We start from the raw sequence: 23,861 nt of genomic DNA on the forward strand, positions 1-23,861 counted from the left end.
TCCCTTCAATCTCACAACATACCCCTATGGGAATTGGTTGTGAGACAATGAAATATGATGTTGTTGTTGTGGTGTTTATTGAGAGTCGGAATAACAAATCAGTTGCGTAGTTGGGAGATGGCTCTGGGTCGAGGATGATGATGACACCAGGCGTAGTCGGCGATGACTGCGGTAGAATGGTTGAGATGCGGGTCAGTGGGTCGACACCGCATTGATGGAGATCGGGCTCGTAGACTTGTTCAGCGCTGATGAAGGCGAGGAGTCTTCTGGGTACTTCAGCGTGAACGAGGTAGCCGAAGGTGCGATGGACCTGGTCGGCAGATGAGCGGGAGTTACAGGCTAGCGACGATGGTCGCGGAGCCGAGGCGCAGACGACGATGAGCTGGTCGCCGGGTCTAGGCGCGTGAGGTTAGCGCTGGCCAGGAATGATAGCCTGGGCCAGGGCGTTGTGGTGAGGAAGGATCGAAGCGTGACGTGGGGGGAACCGGCCATGGTGGCCGATTCCTCCATTACGCCGAGTCGGAGATCTCGAGTAGGATGATGTCGCGTGGAACTTGTTGACTGGAGTGATGTGGAATGAATGACTGGCGTACTTAGGTCCTCCACCGCTTATATAGCTGCTGATTCCTTTGTTCTCGTCTGCCACGGGTTGGAGTAGCGTCTGGATTTCGAACCCGCAGGACCGCTGACTCGGTTCATTGTATGATCGTTTGCATCACCCTGTATGCAAATCAGCAGTTTACGTATTGTGGTACCGATATTTTTATTCAATGTTTCGTAAGACTGATTGCTGTCTCAGCTGTTTAACTCGTGCAGTCTGGTTATTAATTGATGACCCTAGGAGCGGTGACATAACCGCTACACCCCAATTAAGGATCCCTTCCCAGCTCCTTCCCTTCCCCACTCCCTCAATGTGGGATGCCTTAGTCCTAATGGTTCCAGAGAAAACATTTTTCAGCCATTCAATTTATTGAAAATTATGGGGTATCAGTAAAATAAAATAAATATTCGTCAATGTCTGTTTGGTATGATTCTAATGAACTGTGTTTATGTGTTTGAGACCAGCTGAAGAAACCGGAGTTATCCGGGCTTTATTTTCCTTTTTTGTAGTGGGTTAAGGCGTTAAGGGTGGTTTTTGGAAATCTCATGAAGACGGTGACCTTCCTCTTATTTTGAAGATCAAGTGTGCAAAATTTTACCAATCTCGGAATAAAACTGTAGATGTGTATAAAAGACAAACCAACCTAAAAAAACTCTTCTTTATACAGATTAATTGATGATAAAACAGGTGTATGTATGTTTTGATGTATTTTATTGAACAAGTGTTATTTATTGTTCAACTCACTTCTATAAATCACAAATAACAAGGGTGATAGTGATAACTTTATTGATCGTGAAATTATATTACGCAATACGTGTGTTATAAATTGTCAGCTAATGTTTGTTATTAAATTCTGATACAAGCAAAGTTGGATTTATTTTATATTTTAATTGTCATTAGGTATCAAGTTTATCTGTAAATTTTTATTCAAAAGACATCAATAAAATCAATAATATGATGCTTTAAAATTTATCATGTCTAATAAACACGACCATTAGTTTCTCATGATATCAGTTGAAGGGTTAAATTGTTATTATTAAAGTTGATTAACTATCTATCGCGTCAAGCACAAATTCTAAACAAAACTAACTAACTTACTGAATGGACTGCCACACAACTGTGTCTTAGCACAAAATTGTAAAAATCTTATGATTCCAGATTGGGTATCGCTCTGACTTCTCGGAACTTGGCTGCGGAGAATGGGCGCGAACCTTATGCGGCACAGCCCTGCGGAGCAAGCCGCACCTGATAGGCCCCCTTCTGCTGGTCTCCGCGCCCCCAACCACGCCTGCCTGGCTGTTGGCCCTGCCCCTAGGTCTGTGGAGGCCCTCAGCTCAGGAGCTGATCAAGCTGCTGGACCACTGGACGCTGCTGGCACCCAATCTGGTGCATGTGCTGATTAAAGAGATGGATTGGACCCTGAAAGGGTATGCTAAATGCACACAAAGAATGTACTTTCAATGGCCGTATTCACACTGGCTCCGAACGGTTGGAACTCTTGTGGGGTATTCACATAAAAATAAAATAAAACTTATGAAGAATAGACTGAAGAAGAATTTTGTTTTTCTTCCTGCAAATAAGTTTTTAAGCACAAAACTAAATACTACACCATCTCTGCCTCCATCTTCTGATAAGGATGTTATAAGTAGATATGTAAATAAATAGATATTTCCCAATATCCATTCACACTTTTACCCAATAAGATTTCCACCAATCTGCGTTGGGCAATGCAGGTATCTTTTGGTGTATTCCAGCTCTAAATAGGCTCAATATAAACTCAAATGAAATCGTCAACCAGGTCTAATTCACCGTATTATGATCAGGTACCTATTTGTTATTTCTCCTATCATGCCCACTATGATCAGGTACTCCTAATTAATTCCCAAAATAGCTCATACTTCCATTGGTGCCTTGTATACGGGTTGTGCGATATCCTATTAATTTGATCTACAGGGTTTTCCAATAAGAGGTGTTATTTTGAATAGCCCGCTATTTCGGTAGATGTTACTCTTGAAGCTGTCATTTTTTGACATTTGACAAGTAGAAACTACGCCATTAATAAAAATGGAACGATACACGCTTCAATAACGCATTGAAATTATTAAAATTTACTTGAGTGAATCAAATGCATATCATCTTGAGTGATGAGGCCCATTTCCACCTCGGTGGCTTCGTCAACAAGCAAAATTGTCGCATCTGGGGCTCGGAAAACCCAAGAGTTATTGATGAAAAGCTTCTCTATCCTCAACGTGTGACTGTTTGGTGCGTTTTATGGTCCGGCGGAGTCATTGGACCTTACTTTCTCGAAAATGAGGCTGGAGCAACAGTTACGGTGAATGGATCGCGCAATCGAGAGATGATTAATGATTTTTTATGGCCGGAATTGGATGGTATTGATCTGGACAACGTTTACTTTCAACAAGACACTACGTGCCACACAAGCAACGAAACTATTGATCTTTTACGATTGAATATCAAAATAACACCCCTTATTGGAAAACCCTGTACAAGGCTGTCGCATAATTGATCCATCGATGACTATCTCCGTGCCTCATCTCTTGCTATGAATTTTGTAATGCGCAAATAAAATGTTTTCTAAACACTTAGAAAGGCTATGTACATTCATTAAATAAAATAGATTCTAAGTGTTATTAGCGCAATGGTTTTCAAAGCAAAAAGGTTTACATTCCATAGCAGAAAATTCCAGCACTGATGATATCAGTACGGTCGTGATAAGTGCCGCTCACCGGTGAGCAAAAATACTGGTTAATAAACTATTTTCTTAATTTTTCAGAGGTCTAGACTTGCAGACGCATCGCTCCGTTGGCATATTCCTCGCCACCATGTCGCAGAATCTGATCACTCCGAAACACCACTTCCCCGAGTGGCTTTGGGAGTGCGTCCTGCCGCTGAAACTCCACTGCTTCGACTGGGGAATAGATAAGTCCTGGGCCATCCAAGCTGAGAGCTTGCCTGAGCTGGACCTGAGCGGGAAGTGCCCCATAAGTAGTATTGTTGGAGTGTTGACCACCTCGCTGGGTCACTCTGTGCCACAGATATTTCTGCAGGCCGCGCCGTTATTGGTGAAATTGGCCACAGCAGGGAGGTTTGCGGAGGTGGTGCACGCCCTGCATTATGTTCTGCCGGTTTTGACGGAGTGCCCCGATGCGATTGGGCAATGTAAGAAGTAAGCCAAATATTTGTTTATTATATTATAAATCAGTACAGTCCCTCAGAAAAAAAATAAATAAATTGGAACTAAAATGATTCATACTAACGCACCACCGATTGTAGAACAAATTATTGTTGTTGCAGATGTGAGGATATCATTGATTCTCGATTTTACGGTATGATATAGGAAAGGAAAATGGCGTAACTCAATTTTTCTCAATATATATGTAATTTTTTCATAAGTTTTTATTTTGACTCAATAATAAATTATGTTTATTAGATGTTAAGGCTTATTTGAAAATTATGTATATTTAAACAAGACAAAAAAAATCCTGTGCTTTTAAATACCAAGTTTTCAATATTTTACTCGTCCAATCAATATGTCAGATTCGGTGATCAAACGTAACCACACATTTCAACATTTTACCCATCCGGTCAATATGTCAGATTTGGTGATCAAAAGTAATCTCATATTTGATACCATTTTTGTTTTGTTTTAATTTTGCTTTTGATACATGTTCCTATAAAGGTAATTAAATTTTATAAAATTTCTAGATTATTTTGACACTGATATGAGCAAATTTTTCATGTTCTATTATTTAATTCTTAAATACTTTTTATTACAGTTTCAAAGAGTTACTGACAATAATGATTCGTAATGAGAAGATCTACGCAAAGATGGCCACCAGATTTGTGATAGGCGACTATTCAGGACCGGTCATTAAAATGCTAGTCACTATGATGCAAGCGCAGCTCAAACACTTCAAGATGTAAGATTCTTTCATTTTCATTAAAATCTTTTCAATTTCATAAGTCCTCGCTTACATACCGGTGCAATTCCTTCAAGCTGTTAATTTCTCCTAGCATTCTCTATTTGTAAATGTCTCTGAAATAGACTTATCATTTAAATTTTAGTTTTCAATTTTACACAACTGCTAATATAATTCACCATGAATGTATGATAAATGGTTGTGTTATCAATTTAAAATTAAATGAATAAAGGGGCTGGTGTATAGTTATCTAAATGAATATGTTGTCAGAAGGAGAGCAATGACAGGTAATCTAGACGGCTCTGTACCCTCTAGATGGCATTCATCCTATTCCAAAGAAGGGTGACCACTCCAACCCGGCCAACTATCACCCCATAGCGATCATATCTATTCTATCCAAGGTGATGGAAAGTGTGATCAACGACAAAATGCTCACATACCTAGAGAACAATGGCAGGTAATCTAGATAGCTCTGTACCCACTGGATGGCATTCATCCTATTCCAAAGAAGGGTGACCACTCCAACCCGGCCAACTATCACCCCATAGCGATCACATCTATTCTATCCAAGGTGATGGAAAGTGTGATCAACGACAAAATGCTCACATACCTAGAGAACAATGGCAGGTAATCTGGATAGCTCTGTACCTTCTGGATGGCATTCATCCTATTCCAAAGAGGGGTGACCGCTCAAACCCGGCCAACTATCGCCCCATAGCCATCGTATCTATTCTATCCAAGGTAATGGAACATGTGATCAACGACAAACTATTCACATACCTTGAGAGCAATGGCAGGTAATCTAGAAGGCTCTGTACCCTCTGGATGGCATTCATCCTATTCCAAAGAGGGGTGACCGCTCCATCCCGGCCAACTACCGCCCCATAGCGATCACATCTATTCTATCCAAGGTGATGGAACGTGTGATCAACGACAAACTGCTCACATACCTCGAGAGCAAAGGCAGGTAATCTAGAATGCAATCAGCCGTTGGTGCTAGTGTGCTGGCAGTTATGCAAAATATTTATGATTAAAATGCCTCAATGTTGTATTTGCCTTTACGCTCCTCGAGAATGTCTGGACACAAGTTTCCAAGTGATGAAATTAAACAACAAACCTATTTTCAATACATTTAGTATCTAAATACATTTAGATACATATGTTAATAGAAAAACAATCTGAAATAAGTTGAGGTTATAAACAGTTTACTAAGTCTTCCTTTTTCCCAATTACTTTCGTATTTCTATTTCTCAATTCATTTCTTAACTCGTTGACACTCCTACCACCTTAATTTATCAACCAATTAAAAAAATTCCTTTAAATCCTTAAAAAAATATATCTTTTAAACCGTTATTACATAGCTGTCACGTCATGTAAATGACCCCCGACCGCACTAGCGCCATCTGCTTCGAGTTTTCCAGATTACCTGTCATCACTAGGACACAGAAGGAGAACCGCTAGCTCGAGAGGCGTCTGAAAGCGAATGTAATGATACGATTTAGGTTCGTTGAAGCTAGCTTTCGGAAATAATTGCATTTGAGTTGAGAGTAGTAACCGCAAACCGCCACAGTATAATTCTTCAATGTTCCCAGGTTCGCCCTGCAGTCAGTCAGGCCACTGCTGATGGTGTGGATGAACTGGCTCACCTCGGTCGAGGGCTGGCAAGGGGACTGGGTGGTGGTCCACTTACTGGATGTGGCTCTGGGCTGCTGCTTCCTGCATCATGACGCCATCAGTGAGGCCGCCTCTTTCCTGGGCACGTTCATTCAGGTAACACATTTTAGCAGATCATTTTACACATCCATCTAGGTATGTAAGGTCCTTCTGCCATAGTATTTAATATTCTTGTCGCGCACAGTCCGTACTGATATCACAAGACCCGCATCGCCACCAACCATTGTTGAATTCTCGAAATGTCAAAACTAGAATGCTTTCATAACCTCACTCACAACCAAACAGTTGGTGTAGCTGTCATTTTTATATTCTGTAATTCGTTGTTGATGGTTTCGTTCCTAGCATTGATCTAAAGCACAAGCATTGTTACAGAATGTCTGTCACAAATGACGCCATGTTTAAAGTCTCGACAATATGAGTCGGAACAACCTCGCCCGGCTGGTTGTGGGAGACTGTCGTCGCCGAAGAGTTTACAAAATGTCGCCAAATTGTCCCTTTGTACGAACCTCCGCACAGTTGCATGATATTTTTTACGACATCTTCAAAAAGAGGAAATATATAGCACATTTAAAATACCTTGGAAATATTCCGAAATTTCAATTTTCAATTTATATAACAGATAAACAACCTTCTTTGACTATATAAACAATGTACATGTCTTTCCATGAATTATTTTATGGCTGTTAAATGTCAGTTTATATTATTAAGGATTTTGCATACACGGTTGTTTATCAATTGTATGAAATATTCATCACATTTATTATTAAAGCTTTTGGTGTTGAATATAGAAGATAAGGCCAGGAAAATAATATATGAAACAGAAGTAGCGTTAGGTATGCCGGGATATCAGAATTTATTTATTTATTTATATAATTTGTACATTTATTTATAACAATTACAGGTAATATAGCCTAAGACGTTATAATTGTACCATTTATGCAGTGTATATGCAATACCAAAAATATCGCAAATGCGCTATAGGACACAAAAAATAAATCTATTTTTTTATCTACCGCATTCAAAAAGCACGTAGCTCTTCCCACAGGTGAGTTCATAAATAAATTAGTGCGGCTTGCTCTACTATGTAGAAGATTGTGATGACGTCCTCGAGAGTGAGACTCTGGTACAAAAAAATTTTATTGGGCCAGTATCTCATTATTAGATAAGTGACCGTTTATTAGTTGGAAAAAATATTTAAGCAAAGCAATACCTCTACGTGTCTCTAGGGAGTGGTAATTGGTCATGCCTAATATATAAATCGATGGGTAAAGCCAAGGGTAACATCCATAGAGCCACGAGAATAAAAACCTTAAAAAAATTTTATGGACTCTTTCAATGCGTAAAGTGTATGTTAATTCATGTGGAGCCCAGATGATCGAGTTTGATTCAAGTACACTTAGGACTAGTGTGTTATATAATAGCGTCAGTGTTGAATGAGTTTGTACGAGGTACTCAAATACTGAAACGAGGTGTTGAGATGTCACAATAGTGTTGGAACGGGGTTGACTGGAATGTATTAAATAAACAATGAAATCAATATTAATTAAATCACAGGTAATGAGTAATATGTTTTGAACACCGAAGCAAGAGAGAAGGTCTGAATCAACTGAAGGCGGAAGCAGAAAAAGAAGTGAATTTAGTTTGGGGTGCCGGTGATTATCTCGATATTGCAGATATCGTTAGTTTGCAGTTTGTAGGTTATCGAGTGAGCATTTCTGTAGCTAGTCAGTCTAGTAGCTAAATTGATCTTTCCATCTTGTGCAATACCGTCTTGTTACACAAAGTAATTAGTAATTCTGTAAACTGTCTTAAACCACTTAATGCTAGGGTTTTTTAATAAAAAGTTTTTTTTTTTAAAAAAGGTTTTTTTAAATGTTTTATTCAAAGTTTATACATTTTTCAATTAAAATATAAATAAGAAAGAAATTAGCAGCTCAAAAACACAACTGGTGTAGTTGAGCTGCAGGCAAATTCAAACTGAGTAAAATACATCGCTAACTTTCACAATTGTTACTCGTGTTAGCTAAAAATAGAATGCTGCAAGTCGAAACCGGAAGAGCGTCACACGTTCTAGCAGAAATTGGAACGCATTTAGCGCGCGATCGTGACTCGTTTAAAAGCATGAACCGTTTAAGGCCAATAAGTATGTTATTATTTATTATTTTTTCCAAAACAGAATTTTCATCTGAAATCATATGATTTGTAAATAGGTACTTGTGGTTATCTTGGTATACAAAAATAAAAGTCTCGTTTTACTCAGTTGGAGCGTTTATTTAAGAATGGACAATAGCAATTACTTCACAATAATAACGCGTTACTTTATGGGATAAATACGAGTAGGCACTATATATACGCGATATCTAGGTCAAGGTTACAAGCGCGCGAGGTAGTTGACTGAAGACTGACTACTCGCTGCATCGGGCCTATTTATATAGCTAGGCCGGCGGTCGTAGTAGCTGTGAGAGATCGCTGGTAAACTACGGGCACCAGCTGGAACTAGATTCTTCTAGTAGTTTCTGCAGCGTTGGATTATGCCGAGACCCTTTGTCTAGACACTTCTGGCGAGTGCGCGTAATGCACTTCGCCAAACCAGCAATATTATTGTCATGGGTAGTTCACTTCGGACGTCGCAAGTAGGTACTCGTATACGGCGGCGGCCGGTATTATTAACACTACGTAACCAAATGTGTTTTGCGAAAAAAAAAGTCTTGTAGTTTCAAAGTCCATGCATTTTAATATGGGCGTTCTTTCTGGAACATACTAGTAGTGTCGATCGCTACAAATGCTTTTGGCAGGTATACCAACTAAGAAAGTCCAAATAAACACGACAATTTCACTTTTAAAATCTTTTTTTCAAATGTGAATGAAATCTTTCTCTTTTCTTTGTCAGTAAAACTGTCGTGAACTAATTACATCTTTTTATTTTATTTTAATAAAACACAAATAACTTTGTTTACATCACTTTAATATATATATAACCTCTACATGTTTCATGAACAAAGTTCACCTCATCAGTAGCAAGTATATACTAAAGTCAAAAATTAAATATAGATTACAATTGACCAGTGGAAGAAGTGGGAAGGGGTAAGAGTGGGTTCAGAATTGGGAATTACAATATTGTTAGACGGGAAAGACCAGTTTAGTGGGAAATTATTTAAAAGTGGGTTTATAAAATTTTTTGCTTATTAATTAAGTCTGCTTTTTTATTTACATGTTTTCTAATTTCTAAAATTTCTAAATTATTTATTTGCGAAGCTTTATATCCATCTTGCCAATTTATTTACTTTTAGTCTCCAACGAACCCGAGATCCCCCACATCAGGCTCGGGCTTCAGCTGGCTGTGGAGCCCCAACTCGGCGCAGCGCGGCCTGGTGCAGTGCTCCGTGGAGGCGGGATACCTGTGGCACGCCACGCTGTGGACGGAGCACTCCGTAATGGAGCGCTTCACGGGCCTGTGGCCGCGCCTGCTCGATCGGCTCACGCAGCATCAAGAGGGCACCAAGGTGAACATCGACAAGACGCTCAAGGTATCGTAATATCTCTTATCTTTGTAAATATAAATTTGGAGAAAATGCACAAAATTCCATGGAAAGCGAGAAGCACTGATCTATATTGATACACTGATATCTATTCTGGAAGAATAGGCCATCAACTGTTTGCTTCTAGTATGTCCTAAGCAGTGGCGGCTGGTGGTCAAAATATGTTTGGGGTTTACCATGTCAGATAATAGGTAACTTTGTTTACATCACTTTATTATATACAACCTCTACATGTTTTGTGAACGAAGTTCACCTCATCAGGAGTATGTATAAACTCTATACATACTCCTGTATACTTACTCCTGATGAGGTAACCTCTACATGTTTTGTGAACGAAGTTCACCTCATCAGGAGTAAGTATACAGGAGTATGTATAGACATTATACATACTCCTGTTTACATCACTTTATTATATACAACCTCTACATGTTTTGTGAACGAAGTTCACCTCATCAGGAGTATGTATAATGTCTATACATACTCCTGTATACTTACTCCTGATGAGGTGAACTTCGTTCACAAAACATGTAGAGGTTACCTCATCAGGAGTAAGTATACAGGAGTATGTATAGAGTTTATACATACTCCTGATGAGGTGAACTTCGTTGACGAAACATGTAGAGGTTGTATATAATAAAGTGATGGAAACAAAGTTATTTGTGTTTTAATTATTATAAATATAAATAAGTAAGTGTTTTTTTCCAGAGTGTGGGTGGTTCAGACAACTCGGGTGCGCTGGTGATATACCGCTGCCTGCAGTACGCCACCTCCCTCTCCCTCACACACCCCATCTACCCGCTCATCTGGCAACTCTTCTTCTACCTTTACTTGGACATCAACTGCCTGAGGTAGGACTCTCTTTTAACATAAAGATGGCTTCTCTCCATCCAAAGGGAACACAAATGTCAGGTAGGAATGCTGTCAATGGAAGATGATACGAGGAACTTGCGGCATTGTATGTGGGCCCAACATTTGTACACACTTGACATTCCCCTCATGAGAACTTGTTGCTTCTAAAACTCGCCCTTATGTTCAAGGGGTTGACTTTATATCCTCCCATTATAATATGGGCCTCTTCATAGAATATATATTATATATAATAAGCAGTAAAGAAGTACTTGTACATATTGAATTATTTGGCGGGTTACGAATAAGCCGACGTAGCTCAGTGGTCCAGAGCACCTGAACCGGACATCAGAAGGTGCGGGTTCACTTGCTGTCAGCGGTATTTATTTTCACTCTTTTGACGGCCAGCATAGTCCAGTGGTAACGCATTGGACTGCCATTCCGAAGGTCGCGGGTTCGAACCCGGCGTGCGCAAATAAATTTTATTTGATTAATTTGTGTTATTTCACAATTAATTAAATAAAATAATATATAGTATATTTGCGGCACGTTCCAGAGTTGAAGATACTACCAGTATCGCCCTGGTGTAAGACCACCATTCAGAATTGAAATGTTGCTCCAAATGGCTTTAGCCGTGTTTAGTGACTAGATCTGGATAGCCAGGTACATCCCCACCTTCCTCTTTCCCTTCCCCACTTACCTTCAGCCTCACAACATCCCCCAATTGGGGATGCCATAGTTTCACTGGCTCCAGACGGGAGCAGTTGGGACTCTTGTGAGGTATTCACTATAAAAAAATTAAAAAAAAGATATTTTTAATTTGAATGGATATTTCAAGCGAGTAATTAATGCTTATAATAAATTGTAATCCTTTGTGCTATGCATAAAAAGCTTATCTTATAAACATTAGTTTATCGTTAAAAAAAAATAATAAAATAAATTTATTTGCACAGTCCGGGATTTGAACTCGCAACCTCTATATTCATAGTCATGAACCTTACCCCTCGACCACTGTAACAGAAAGAGTTTGTTACAATGTAGCTCTCAATAGCAGGACAACTAGTAACTCGCAAATGTTTAATGGTAACCGGATAAAACAGAACATGATAAATTAATAGGTTAGGTTGGGATAATTTATGTTATGCTATGTTGGGTTAATTAAAGTTTTTTTTTTGTCACAGATCTATTTTGTCATGTAACCATTTTTAACGTTTCTTGTAATGTTTTTCAGTTCTCAATCGCCGAAGCTCTTGGGCCCTTTATTCTTTGAGGGCCTGGTGAACTCCCGCCTCCTGGCCAAGGCCAAGGCGCGTCTGATCGAGGCCGAGAACTACCACAAGGCCAAGTCCATCGAGCTCTGCGACGATCCCAACGGCTTCAGGTCGAGGACCAATGAGAGGCAGTGGTACCACGAGTGTCAGACGCAGTGAGTTCCTTTTACACATATTCACTATGCCAAATACTACATAGCACACCTTGCAACAGTATACGACTGCTGACAAATCGCAAGTGCACCCCTAACTAACTAACTAACCATACCCTTCTGATATTCTGAGTGTTGACGGCTTCCGTGGTCAAGGGGAAAGGCTCTCGACTAGCAAGCAGAAGGTCGCGGGTTCAAATCCCGGCGTGCGCAAATAACTTTTATTTGATTAATTTGTGTTATTTCATAAATTACTCATTTTAAATAATACATAGTATATTTTCGGCATGTTCCAGAGTGGAAGATACTCTCAGTATCGTCCTGGTGTAAGACCACCATTCAGAATTGAAACGTTGCTTGAAATGTTTTTTTTTTTTTTTTTTGTTTGTTTTTGGGGTGTTATGCCGTGTTGCGCTAACTCCTTCTTTAGCCGACGTTTCGGACAGCGTTGCAGTGTCCATCATCAGGGCAGATCCGGTAGATCCGAAGATGTGTCTTCGGATCTTCGGATCTACCGGATCTGCCCTGATGATGGACACTGCAACGCTGTCCGAAACGTCGGCTAAAGAAGGAGTTAGCGCAACACGGCATAACACCCCAAAAACAAACAACAAAAATGCTTTTGGCCGTGAGAATCTAAAAACGTTGCTTGAAATGGCTTTAGCCGTGTTTGGTGACCAGATCTGAATAGCCAGTTACTTTCCCACCTTCCTCTTCCCAATCTCCTTCCCCTCCCCGTTACATTGTCTCCCCATGTCTTCTTTGGGCGTCCCTGTTCTTCTACCATTTACTAAGTTAATTGTTGATTGCTCCATTGTTGTTTGATAATAACTACAGTGCGTCAAAATCATCTAGAAATGGAACAAATATTTTTCATCACTATGGCAACACCGATTTTAGAACATATTTTACAAATGTGAGGTTATGTTTTACTTCCCATTTGTTGTTGACTGACGGGAATAATAAAATCAATAAAAAACGTGTCACACTCCCGTCACCACTGCTCGCAATCTCTCCTGGGCCTATGGATATATCTGCTCTCTCATAGTCAGCACAGCCGCGGAAACTGTTTGTTGGTAAATAGCGTTATTGCATTACGTGGTTTAAATTTGTGTCATTATAGGTATTTTCAGGACATTTTAGGTTTCGTTAAGATAGAGGGCTCGATAACGGTAATAGTCCTGATATATCGAGGCAGATGGCAACCCTATACTCTACCGAAAACTCGATGAGAATCGGTTACAGTAATATTTATTGGAAATGTTTTTATTTCAGGTTAATGAAGGCGTTCCACGCATGGCTCGATGACGACGTTTATAAGAATTTGTCTGACGATAGAAGGGCTTCCCGAACATTCAACGATAAATTCAACATGCTCTTAGCTGGACAAAATGTAAGGCGATATTTATTTATGAGTGATGTACTTATTCAAAGTTACTGGGTTTTCAACATAAATACTCACCAATGCTGGGTTCCTACCTAATCTATTCTATGAGAATCTATGGTTAATTTATATAACGACTTACCTTTTTAAGCTGTCATACCCTTAAATTAAATAAACCATTCCTGAGAGAAAGTCCAGTTATATCCAATTATGTCCTAAATCCTGTATCTAAATTTTTTGTAATAAACAATTAGTTAATTAAGTGTTATTCTCAAGTGACCTACCAGGTAAGTATTGTACTGTATATTATCTCCATATATATTTAGTAATAACATAGATCATTGTAGAAATGTATTATATATTTGTACAGCGCCCTTGAGGTGATTTTGCATAAAAACGGCGCTATACAAATCATCCAAATATTATTATTATTAACGACAGTTGAAGCTGATTCAACTTTGGGTTTCTATTACATAGAAAGCCTGTTCTTACTGATCTACTTCATAGATTCTATGAAATATCATAATATGTTTTAATATGAATATATAAACTGATTTTATTATTTCTATATAAACCTGAATACATAGAAACTTAACACGAAAAACAAAGGGTGTTTTAAATGAAATAATGACCTTTATACATAGTACTTTAACAACTCGAATATTTTAATTTTTGTGATGCCGTTTTCAGAAAACGAATTTTGACATTCATAGACAATTTATAAGCTGTCATAGAGGCTACATTCATGAAATAACAGCGACATTAGCGCAAACTACTCTGATTATGTCCTCTACACAAAAAATTCCAGCACAGATGATATTGGAACGGTCATTACAACAATAAGGTTGTCTCCTAATTTTTTACTTTGATGAAAATATATTGTAATTAATAACGACAAAGTTATGAAATTTTAAAGTGAACATTGGTATCTCAGGACGTTACACGTGGTACAATTCATAATTCGAATGGCTGTGCCTCGGTACCGCTGCGCATGTACCATGACATCACACGCTTTTTTGCCGAAAATATCGATGTTTTGATGGCTTATATATTCGGTAATATTCCGTATTTTCGAAAAATTCAAAAAGTTCTGTTCTCAGCATGCTCTAATTAATATAATACACTTGTAAATAACATGAATTGTTGGAGGCAACCTCATTGTCTAGTGAACACATATCATAGAAAAATGGCGCATGCGAAGGAATCTAACATCGAAATGTCATGCTCAAAGATATTAGAAGAACGAGATGTGCTATGAGCAGTTCATACTGTGTGGAATTGTTTTGCCCAGTGTCGCCGGTTTTGTTCACCAATACTACTGCACACCTTCGCTTACGCTAAGGTATCCGCACTAATACAGAGAACAGATTTCTGTGCGTACACGTCCCGATAGTATTCAAAGTACCCTAATTAGGTAGTACTCCGCCTACTGTCCGGCGGCCAACATAGCATATCTCGTTCTTCTAATATCTTTGGTCATGCTAAAGACTTTTGGAATTGAACTCTCGTAAATTTAATTGATGCAAAAGCACATCTACAGATCCAATTATTTATCGATTTCATAATTCATATTTCAGACTGCCTGGATTGAGATGGTGGATCACTTCCAGCTGAACTCATTCCAGCTGCCACAATGGCCGATGTCCCTTCTACAAGAGCTGGGCTGGATCCAGCCTGTGCCCCCCCGAGGCAAGAGCCCCGAGACCTCGCCCGGCGATCGCATCCTGCTGCGGGTGAGGACCTATGAGGCCCCTGTGCTCGACTCGGCCGAGTGCGGCGGGAAGGGCCACAGGCTGGAGCCGCTGCTCGACCCCACCGTGACGAGAGACTTCAACAAGGTGCACAAGATGATGAATGACCATCTCAAGTTCTTGGAGAAGTGTGCACAGTAAGTAGATTTTTGGTTACATTATTATTTAGTCCAAAAGTGCGGAGGATGAGGTAGATAAGTGCGAACATGTATCAAGCAATAGTTGATCACCAATAGAAATGTTCGAATGTATTATAATGGTCAAAAATGTTTTTTTTCCCTTTTGATGACTTATTTTTTTTTATTTATTTATTTAATACATGTTACATTATTATGAAATTTACATAAAGTAGATATAATGAATCACCATACTAGGCGGCTGCCTGTTTCATGGTGACCAATTGAGTGTAATTAATTTGTATGAAATATGAAATCTAGTGTAAACATATGAAATTAGTAACTATAGATGAAGCTAAAATTTTGGAAAAATTGTAATAAAAAGTAGAAGATAGAAATTAGAAAGGAGAAAGAAGTAAATTAGCATTAGATTGTAAAAATGTACATAATTATATATATAATTTTTAATATGTGTGCATGCAAGCACACATGTGTATATAGCAGCAGACATACCTATATACATATAACAGCACATGTATACATACACCCATATGACGCATCCTCACGCATATAAACAATATATACACCTCTATCTGAGTACTTGGAATAGGCTACTAACACTATAACAATCACACATCAAAAAATCCCTGAGCGCTTTCCTGAAACTGTCGTATTTGGCTATTGATTTTATTTCTAACGTTAAATTATTGAATATTTTTGGAGCAAGAAAGTTAAATTGTCTTTGTGCCATTGAGGTTTTTATTGGGGGAATAGTATAATTCGATTTGTTGGAATATCTTGTATTATGGGTCGATTCAAAAATTTTTTTTTTCGTATGTTTGAATTTATAGTAGGAGGATATGTTTTTGACGTATAAGGATTTTATGTTGAGTACTTTGAAGTCGTTAAATAAGTCCTTCGTGGGGTGAATATAGTGTACTTTGTAAATAGTCCGCATTATCAATTTTTGAGCTTTAATTAATGGATCTAATATCGTGTTAGAGCATCCTCCCCAGACTATTATACCGTAAGATATAATTGATTGGCATAAAGAAAAGTATACCGTTTTTAGTGTATTTTTATTTAGAATATTTCGTAATGACCTGAAGATATATGCCAGTTTCCGTATACGGTTTGTAACATTTATTACGTGATCTTCCCATCGTAGTTTATTGTCAATTATTACACCCAAATATTTAATGGAATCTACTCGTTCTAGTGGATTGCACAGACAACTAGAGTTATCTCTACAAGAATGTATTTTTAGTGTATGATTGATTGAAGGCTGACTCGGAATATTGAGACTAAACGTTATATATTTCGTTTTAGTTATGTTTAAGGTGAGTAGATTATCATCCAACCACTGTTTAATAATTTGCAATGTTAGATCCGCTCTGTGAAATGTTTCTTCCCATAATTTAACCCCACTTAATTCCCATAATTCCCATAATTACTTCCCATAATTTAACCCCACTTCCCACTTAATTATTTCATTTTATTTGGAACAACTTATTGAAGCTCATAAACCTCAGAGTAATATTTAATCAACAACCCTTCAATGAAAATATGAAACAGATACGAAAATTAAAATCAATCTGTAAAAAGTTTTTTTTTTTTTTTACTATAATACATCTATTTTTGTTAATAGATGTGTTTAAAAATATATTTGTCTTACGAATAACCTGACAATATTTGAATTACCCCTACCGCCATCATTATAAGAGAAAAATGTTGCTTGCACAATCATGGAGGACTTAGCTAGCCAACTAATTGAACCCACGACGCCTTGCGACATGTTTACCGCTAAGCTACTAGCCAAAAAATCCAAAGGCACATGGTCCATATCGATTTGAAAGGGAACTGATTTAGATAAGTACTTACGAACACCAAATAAGGCCAACGAAATTAAGTATTTTCTCGAGAAAGAATTTCTATATTTGAAAATGTTCTCCGTAAGTAGGATAAAATTGATCTTATCTCAAGCACACACACATGCCCACAACACACATATTACATTTAAAAGCCAAACTATAGGGTTTTCCAATAAGAGGTGTTATTTTGATATTCAATCGTAAAAGATCAATGGTTTTGTTGCTTGTGTGGCACGTAGCGCGGTTTTGTTGAAAGTAAACTTTGTCCAGATCAATACCATCCAATTCCGGCCATAAATCATTAATCATCTCTCGATAGCGCAATTCATTCACCGTAACTGTTGCTCCAGCCTCATTTTTTAAAAAGTAAGGTCCAATGACTCCGCCGGACCTTAAACCGCACCAAACAGTCACACGTTGAGGATAGAGAGGCTTTTCAACAATAACTCTTGGGTTTTCCGATCCACAGTTGCGACAATTTTGCTTGTTGATGAAGCCACCGAGGTGGAAATGGGCCTCATCACTCAAGATGATTTGCATTTGATTCACTCAAGTGAATTTTAATAATTTCAATGCGCTGTTGAAGCGTGTATCGTTCCATTTCTATTAATGGCTTAGTTTCTACTTGTCAAATGTCAAAAAATGACAGCTTCAAAAGTAACATCTACCTACCGAAATAGCGGGCTATTCAAAACACCTCTTATTGGAAAACCCTGTACATTACTTACAATTTTTGACATTTGATCGATTACCGTTAAACAACATTCTCAGTCTGTTTCAGCTTTGGATCAAATTGTGATCAGCTGTCATGGTCGTCAAGTGTGACAAGAGTTTGTAACGCCCCAACTTTACTAAAGTTATTAGTGCTCAACCTTTTATTGAAAACTAATTAACACTTATTATCCATATAATTATGACTACACTTTTTACTCCTGTATTCTCTATTTTTGACCATGAATAATTTTGCAGAAAATATGACAATAACTCGCGCAACCTGAGCTCCATCGACGGTAACCTGTGCGACCTGATCCCCGCACTGTACGAGAGGAGAGAGTTCTGCAAGCGCGTGAAGCGCCAGTGCGGGGAGAAATGCTTGGGCAAAACGGAAATCGTAGTGTCGGTAAATATACTTTATTCACTGCTTGAATGCCAGCGTATCCCTAGCGGATATCTAAAATATATACCCGTTGAGTGCCGGCATATCCCTCTCGAATATATAAAATTTGTACCCGTCAAGTGTCGGCGTATCCTTAGTGTATATACTAGTTGCTCAACTGCACTTGACTCGATATTATAGTATTTTGAACCTTAAAAAATGCTCCTAACATACTAAAATATATTTTATTCGCTTGAAAAGGAAATAACATATCTTAATATTATTCTATCCTGTCGTTTCGTCCCTTGCAAATATATTTATTTTATTTGTGAATAAGTGCGTTGCCAATGTGGAAGCGTCTTCAACCTTGCAAAGGACTTGTGTTTGTTTATGTCATATTACTATATTTATTTAGAACATTTAGAACATTGTAAGCAACATTTATTTAATATTTTAATATTTGAAACTGTTATTTCGTGGTGGAATTCCATTATAAATATATATAAAGAACACACACTGTGACACACTGATTATAATGGGTAGATTATAATGGGTAGATTATAATGGGTATAATCTCCGTTGCTATACCCATTATAATCAGTGTGTACTATACCCATTATAATCATATACTATACCCATTATAATCTACCCATTATAATCAGTGTGTCACCTATCCTAAATATGTATTTGAATTATATAAAATCCATTAAAATATGTTTCCTAACCACACAATAGATTACCGATAACTTTATGTTGGGTAAATCCTTAAATTGATAGTCCTAATAGGCATAATTATCATAGTTCTACAGATAAATTCATTTGATTTTAATAACAATACTTATTTGGGAAATATCATATTTCACGAAAAACCCCTCATAATTCAAACCAACCTACTATGTTAACCCCTCCCCTCAATGTAATTTGCCTATGTATATAAACCCTAGTTTAAGACAAAAAATTGTACCAGTCTGAAGATGGCCCTAACAGGCTGAAACCGGTCACGGTCAAATAAAAACAAGTGGAAAAAAGTTTAAAATTGTGTTCTTTATATATATTTAACATTTATTTAGCTTTGTGAAAATATAATAAAACCATAAAAATATCTTTACCTTTTTCTATCTAAAATGAGGGAGATTTGTTTTTTTCTGAATATCAGTAACTGTTCTGGAGAAACTACTACTTATGCTACATACGTACAATTTTGATAAACACATAAAGTGGTCAAGTGATTGAGTTCCTCGACTACAAATCAAAGGGTTGCGGGTTCGAATCCTGGCATGCTCAAGTAAATAATAATTTAAAGAATGTGTTTTATTTTACATTTAAGTGTACTTGTGGCACATTCCAGAGTACAGTGAAACTCTCAGTATCGCCCAGGTGAAAGACTACCAATCAGAATAGTAACATTATTTGAAATGGCTTTGGTGACCAGATTTGAATAGCCAGGTACTTACCCATCCCCTTCCTCTCTCCACTCCCTACAGTCTCACATAGTTCCACTGTCTCACTGTCTCCGCACACTTCGGAGCAGTTGAGAATTTCTAGTTCATGGATCATCCTAATTCTGTAGGTTTCATGGTTTCAAAAATTAATTTTTTCAACAAGCACAATTTGATGATGTATTTTGCAGGGTGAAGAATCTAGGATGATGGACGGTGTCAAGGTGAAGATTGGCTACAACAGGAAGATGCACAAGACGGCCCTCGAGAAAGCCTTGAAGTCTTACGACGAAGTAGCAGTTCACACAGCTGTCATTTCTAAACTAGCGCAGTAAGTCATTTTGTAAAGTTTTTTATTAATATCGTACAAGCGCCCTGGTGCTATACAAGCTATCCAATTATTATTAACACATTGTAATCGGATCACGTATTAATACGTTTTTAGCAAATTAATGCTAGAGAGCGGATCACGTATTTATACGTTTTTGATAGATTGTTAGTGGAGCGCGGGTCACGTTAAAATCCAATATACAGTGGTGCCTCACACAACGAACTTAATTCGTTCCAGGAGCAAGTTCGTTATGCGAAAAGTTCGTTATGTGAAACGCGTTTTCCCATAACAATACATGTTAAAAAAAATAATTCGTTCTGTAGCATAAAATATGGTAAGATGACATAAAAAAAAGATAAATTTTTTGTTATTATTTTTATTTAGATACATCTAAAAACATAATGAAAAAAACACACATTTTTTAATTTTAAGAAATAATCGAATCTTGCACATCTTCATCCATTTTCCGCCGATGGTGCAGTGAAAAACCTGTCCAAAGTCGTTTGTTTCTCTCTTTTCTTCAACATCTGCCGGAAATAACGGACAAGAGTATCGGAGTACAGGTCGTTGATCCTGTTTGCTTCAGCGGAATCCGGATAGTGGGCATTGGTAAACTCCTGAACTGCTTTCATTGCATCCTTGTTTGTCAAAATGGTGAAAATGGTGGTCTTGTTGAGGCCAAACTCTTTGACGAGGTCACACTGTTTTACCCCACATTCACTCCTTCTAATTATTTCCTGTTTCATTTCAAGAGAAATCACCTTCCTGCTTTTTTTAGAACCCATCATATAAAAAAAATGTTGAGTTTATCTTAAAAGGACGACTGCCGTGATACGTGTGCGATTTAATTCGTAATGAAGAACGATTGCTGCGATACGTGCGTAAGTTAAGCGTACTACGCAGTGACTAACGAGTCTAACGACTGCCTGCGCGGGAGGATGCAATTAATCGGCAGTGATCGTAGAAGATCGGGCGACTTCGTTGTGTGAAGCGAAGTTCGTTGTGTGAAGCGAAGTTCGTTGTATGAATCGTGAAATGAACGAAAAGGAAGTTCGTTGTGTGCAGCATTCGCTGTGCGAGGCGTTCGTTGTGTGAGGCACCACTGTACTTGATTTTTCGCTATATAGCGTCTGTAGGGTTGTAGCTATGCAATAATAATTTTTATTTTACATTTAGAAATAATTTTTGTGTATAATTTGTAAAATAAAGGATGTTATGTAAAAAAAATATTATTTTTTTCAAAACTTCCTACTTTATGTGAAATACTGCACTAGTTTAACGATGAAGAATACATTTCTAAATATAATAAAATAAAATGAAATAAAATAAATAATTTGCAAAAAGAATTATTGAAATCAAACAAATATTTTTGAAGTTATCGCAATTTTTCTAGAGGTCTACGTTAGCGCGAAATTACGCGAAAAATCACCCGTTACCAGCACTAGTACGCGGCCGAAAACTGCCCGATCAAAATGTGTTAAAATTGACAATAATAACTGGGAAAAATTTCTGATGAAACTCCAATTAGAGAACTGAATAGAGCTGGCGTTGTAAGAATTGAATTAAAAAAAAGTTAATAATGCAGAGTCCCAACTGTTCCCAACCGCCTGGAGAAGGAGACTACAGTATCCCCAATGGGATATGTTGGAAGGATGAACGGTGAATTTCTTATAGCAGGCAGCTTAACAAAAAATGACCAAAGAACTGAAACTAGCAGTCAACAATGAATGGTTGATATTAACCCTGATGTGTGGCAATGATGCATGAAACTGGCATAGGAAGTGAGAAATAGACTGAATTCTGTAGAAATGAGATCCCTGAGGCATATGTTTGGTAAAAAACTGTAAGCATAATTACAATGCTAACATGGTTTAGGCATGTAGAGCGGATGCACAATGATAGGAGTGCGTGGAAAATAATGACGCATATGTAAATGGTAGAAGAAATTAGCGACACCCAAGGAAGACATGGCACGAACGAGTGAATCAAATACGATATGAGGTATGTACGAGATGAAGTGTGAATGTGAATGAAACAAAGAGAGTGTTCCAAGATAAAGTTGTGTGGTGGTCCATCCTATCTGCCTACCCTTGCAGAAACGGCGTGGTGTTAGTTACTTAGCTATTTAGCACCAGAGTTTCAATTGCCCATACAAGGCTATTGAACCCGTTATTTTTATTTTATTTTTTTTATTTTGTAAGAAACAAACAGCTTTTAAATAATATACAATGATAGATATAAATATACAAGTTGACTGAAGTCAAGCCACACAAGTTTCTTATGTTAAAGTGCATTAAAAAATGAAGTTTTAGTATCTTAAAATTAATTTGGTACTAGGAAAGGGAGAGGAAGGGGAAAATAATAATAATAATAATAAGTGTTTTATTATCTTTTTTTTGTGTAACAAATAGATATAATGATATCCTCACTGGGGAATAGGAAAATAGGAAAAGGATAGGAGATGCTCCCGATACATTCCATACTCTTATATTAATAATCGATCGTACGCATTACTTCATATCGATATTTCTTTAGGTTATTACCAAAAATGTCAATGCTGTAAAATTTTGTATTATATTGTGCACATATACGAGGGATTGGGGAATTTTTTCGAATGTTTGTTCTACAAGAGGGTAAATAAAATAAATCAGATTGTCGGGTTGATCTAGACCAAGGCTGCCCAACCCCAGGCCCGCGGGCCATAATGTGGCCCGCGAACGAATTATAAGTGGCCAATTTGAAAAAGTGTCGCGGGCCCGCGGTAAAACAAACAATGCCGCTTGCGCGCGGTCACCAGTGTTGCCAACGAAGGCGATTTATCGCTATTTGGGCTACTCAGAACGAGAATCAGCGACGAAAAAATCTAACCTGTTGAACTTACTTTTTAAACAAAAATACACCGGTTTTCATTTAGTATTTTTTGCGTCCGAAATGGAATCTTGTAGCCACACCCCCCCCCCCCCCATGGATTTCAAATATTTGGTGGGGAGCACTCATGATTTTTTTTTGTGAGGAATTATGTTTTATAGAAATTCTCTAACAACCCCCCCCCCCATGGAAATAGGAACCGTCAGGTATTCAGTGGCCCGCCAGTGATTCAAAATCGTCAATTTGGCCCAACTGTTAAAAAGGTTGGGCAGCCTTGATCTAGACGGAATATGAAGATTTATTAAATTGGTAAGTTCTGGTGAGTCCAGACCAAGAGCTCCTTCTTTGACCAATGTTTCGGACCTCAATAATGATGTCCATCATCAGGGCATCAGGAATCATTGTACACCATTGCTGTTAATCCCCACTCCTTCCCGCAAATGTTATGTATACAAACCATAGTTTAAGGTATAATTGTACCAGTCTGAAGATGGCTATCATAAGCTGAATCCGGTCACTGTAAAAAAATGAAATAAGTGGAAAAAAGTTTGAAATTTGTTTTAACGTATCAGATGATGGACACTGTAATGCTGTCCGAATTGGCTAAAGAAGGAGGTAGCGTACACGGCATAATACCCTAAAAATAAATTACTATAATACTTTTGGCTGTGAGCATCTCAAATAATTTCTTCAAATTTTATGTTTGTTTCCAGATTGGCATACGACGGTCATATTCCAAATCTAGGAGATAAAGGCGTAATGCTATTTGATACAGTTCTAGCTGCAATAAAGGAGGAAAACACCAAATTTCCCCCGGCTAATCAGATTCTGGTTAATGTTGCCACACAACTTGGAGAGGTAATTCAAATATTATTCCTTGTGAAATACAATCTACAATCTAAACAATACTACAATCTACTGATACTGCAGAGGTACCATACGGAGAAAAAAATGATGATGGAAAGCAAAAAATGTCAAAAT

The 23,861-nt window shown here is 37.9% G+C and overlaps 1 protein-coding gene across 2 annotated transcripts in view; it reads left to right on the forward strand.

Annotated features, from left to right (window-relative positions):
- Epg5 (ectopic P-granules autophagy protein 5) overlaps positions 1 to 23,861 on the forward strand; it is a 65,206-nt gene that overhangs the window by 14,471 nt on the left and 26,874 nt on the right. For both annotated transcript variants that reach the window (XM_089639667.1, XM_089639668.1), the window contains exons 9-20: positions 1,760 to 2,028; positions 3,396 to 3,788; positions 4,399 to 4,542; positions 6,135 to 6,312; positions 9,507 to 9,743; positions 10,461 to 10,603; positions 11,833 to 12,027; positions 13,300 to 13,417; positions 14,986 to 15,296; positions 18,116 to 18,266; positions 19,873 to 20,012; positions 23,594 to 23,738. In XM_089639667.1, the coding sequence (XP_089495793.1) occupies positions 1,760 to 2,028; positions 3,396 to 3,788; positions 4,399 to 4,542; positions 6,135 to 6,312; positions 9,507 to 9,743; positions 10,461 to 10,603; positions 11,833 to 12,027; positions 13,300 to 13,417; positions 14,986 to 15,296; positions 18,116 to 18,266; positions 19,873 to 20,012; positions 23,594 to 23,738 (2,424 nt within the window). The remainder of the gene's footprint in view (positions 1 to 1,759; positions 2,029 to 3,395; positions 3,789 to 4,398; positions 4,543 to 6,134; positions 6,313 to 9,506; positions 9,744 to 10,460; positions 10,604 to 11,832; positions 12,028 to 13,299; positions 13,418 to 14,985; positions 15,297 to 18,115; positions 18,267 to 19,872; positions 20,013 to 23,593; positions 23,739 to 23,861) is intronic.

This window comes from Hesperophylax consimilis, chromosome 14 (assembly GCF_061612785.1).
Source record: "Hesperophylax consimilis isolate HC1 chromosome 14, BYU_Hcon_1.0, whole genome shotgun sequence".
In the NCBI taxonomy this organism is placed as follows: Eukaryota; Metazoa; Arthropoda; class Insecta; order Trichoptera; family Limnephilidae; genus Hesperophylax; species Hesperophylax consimilis.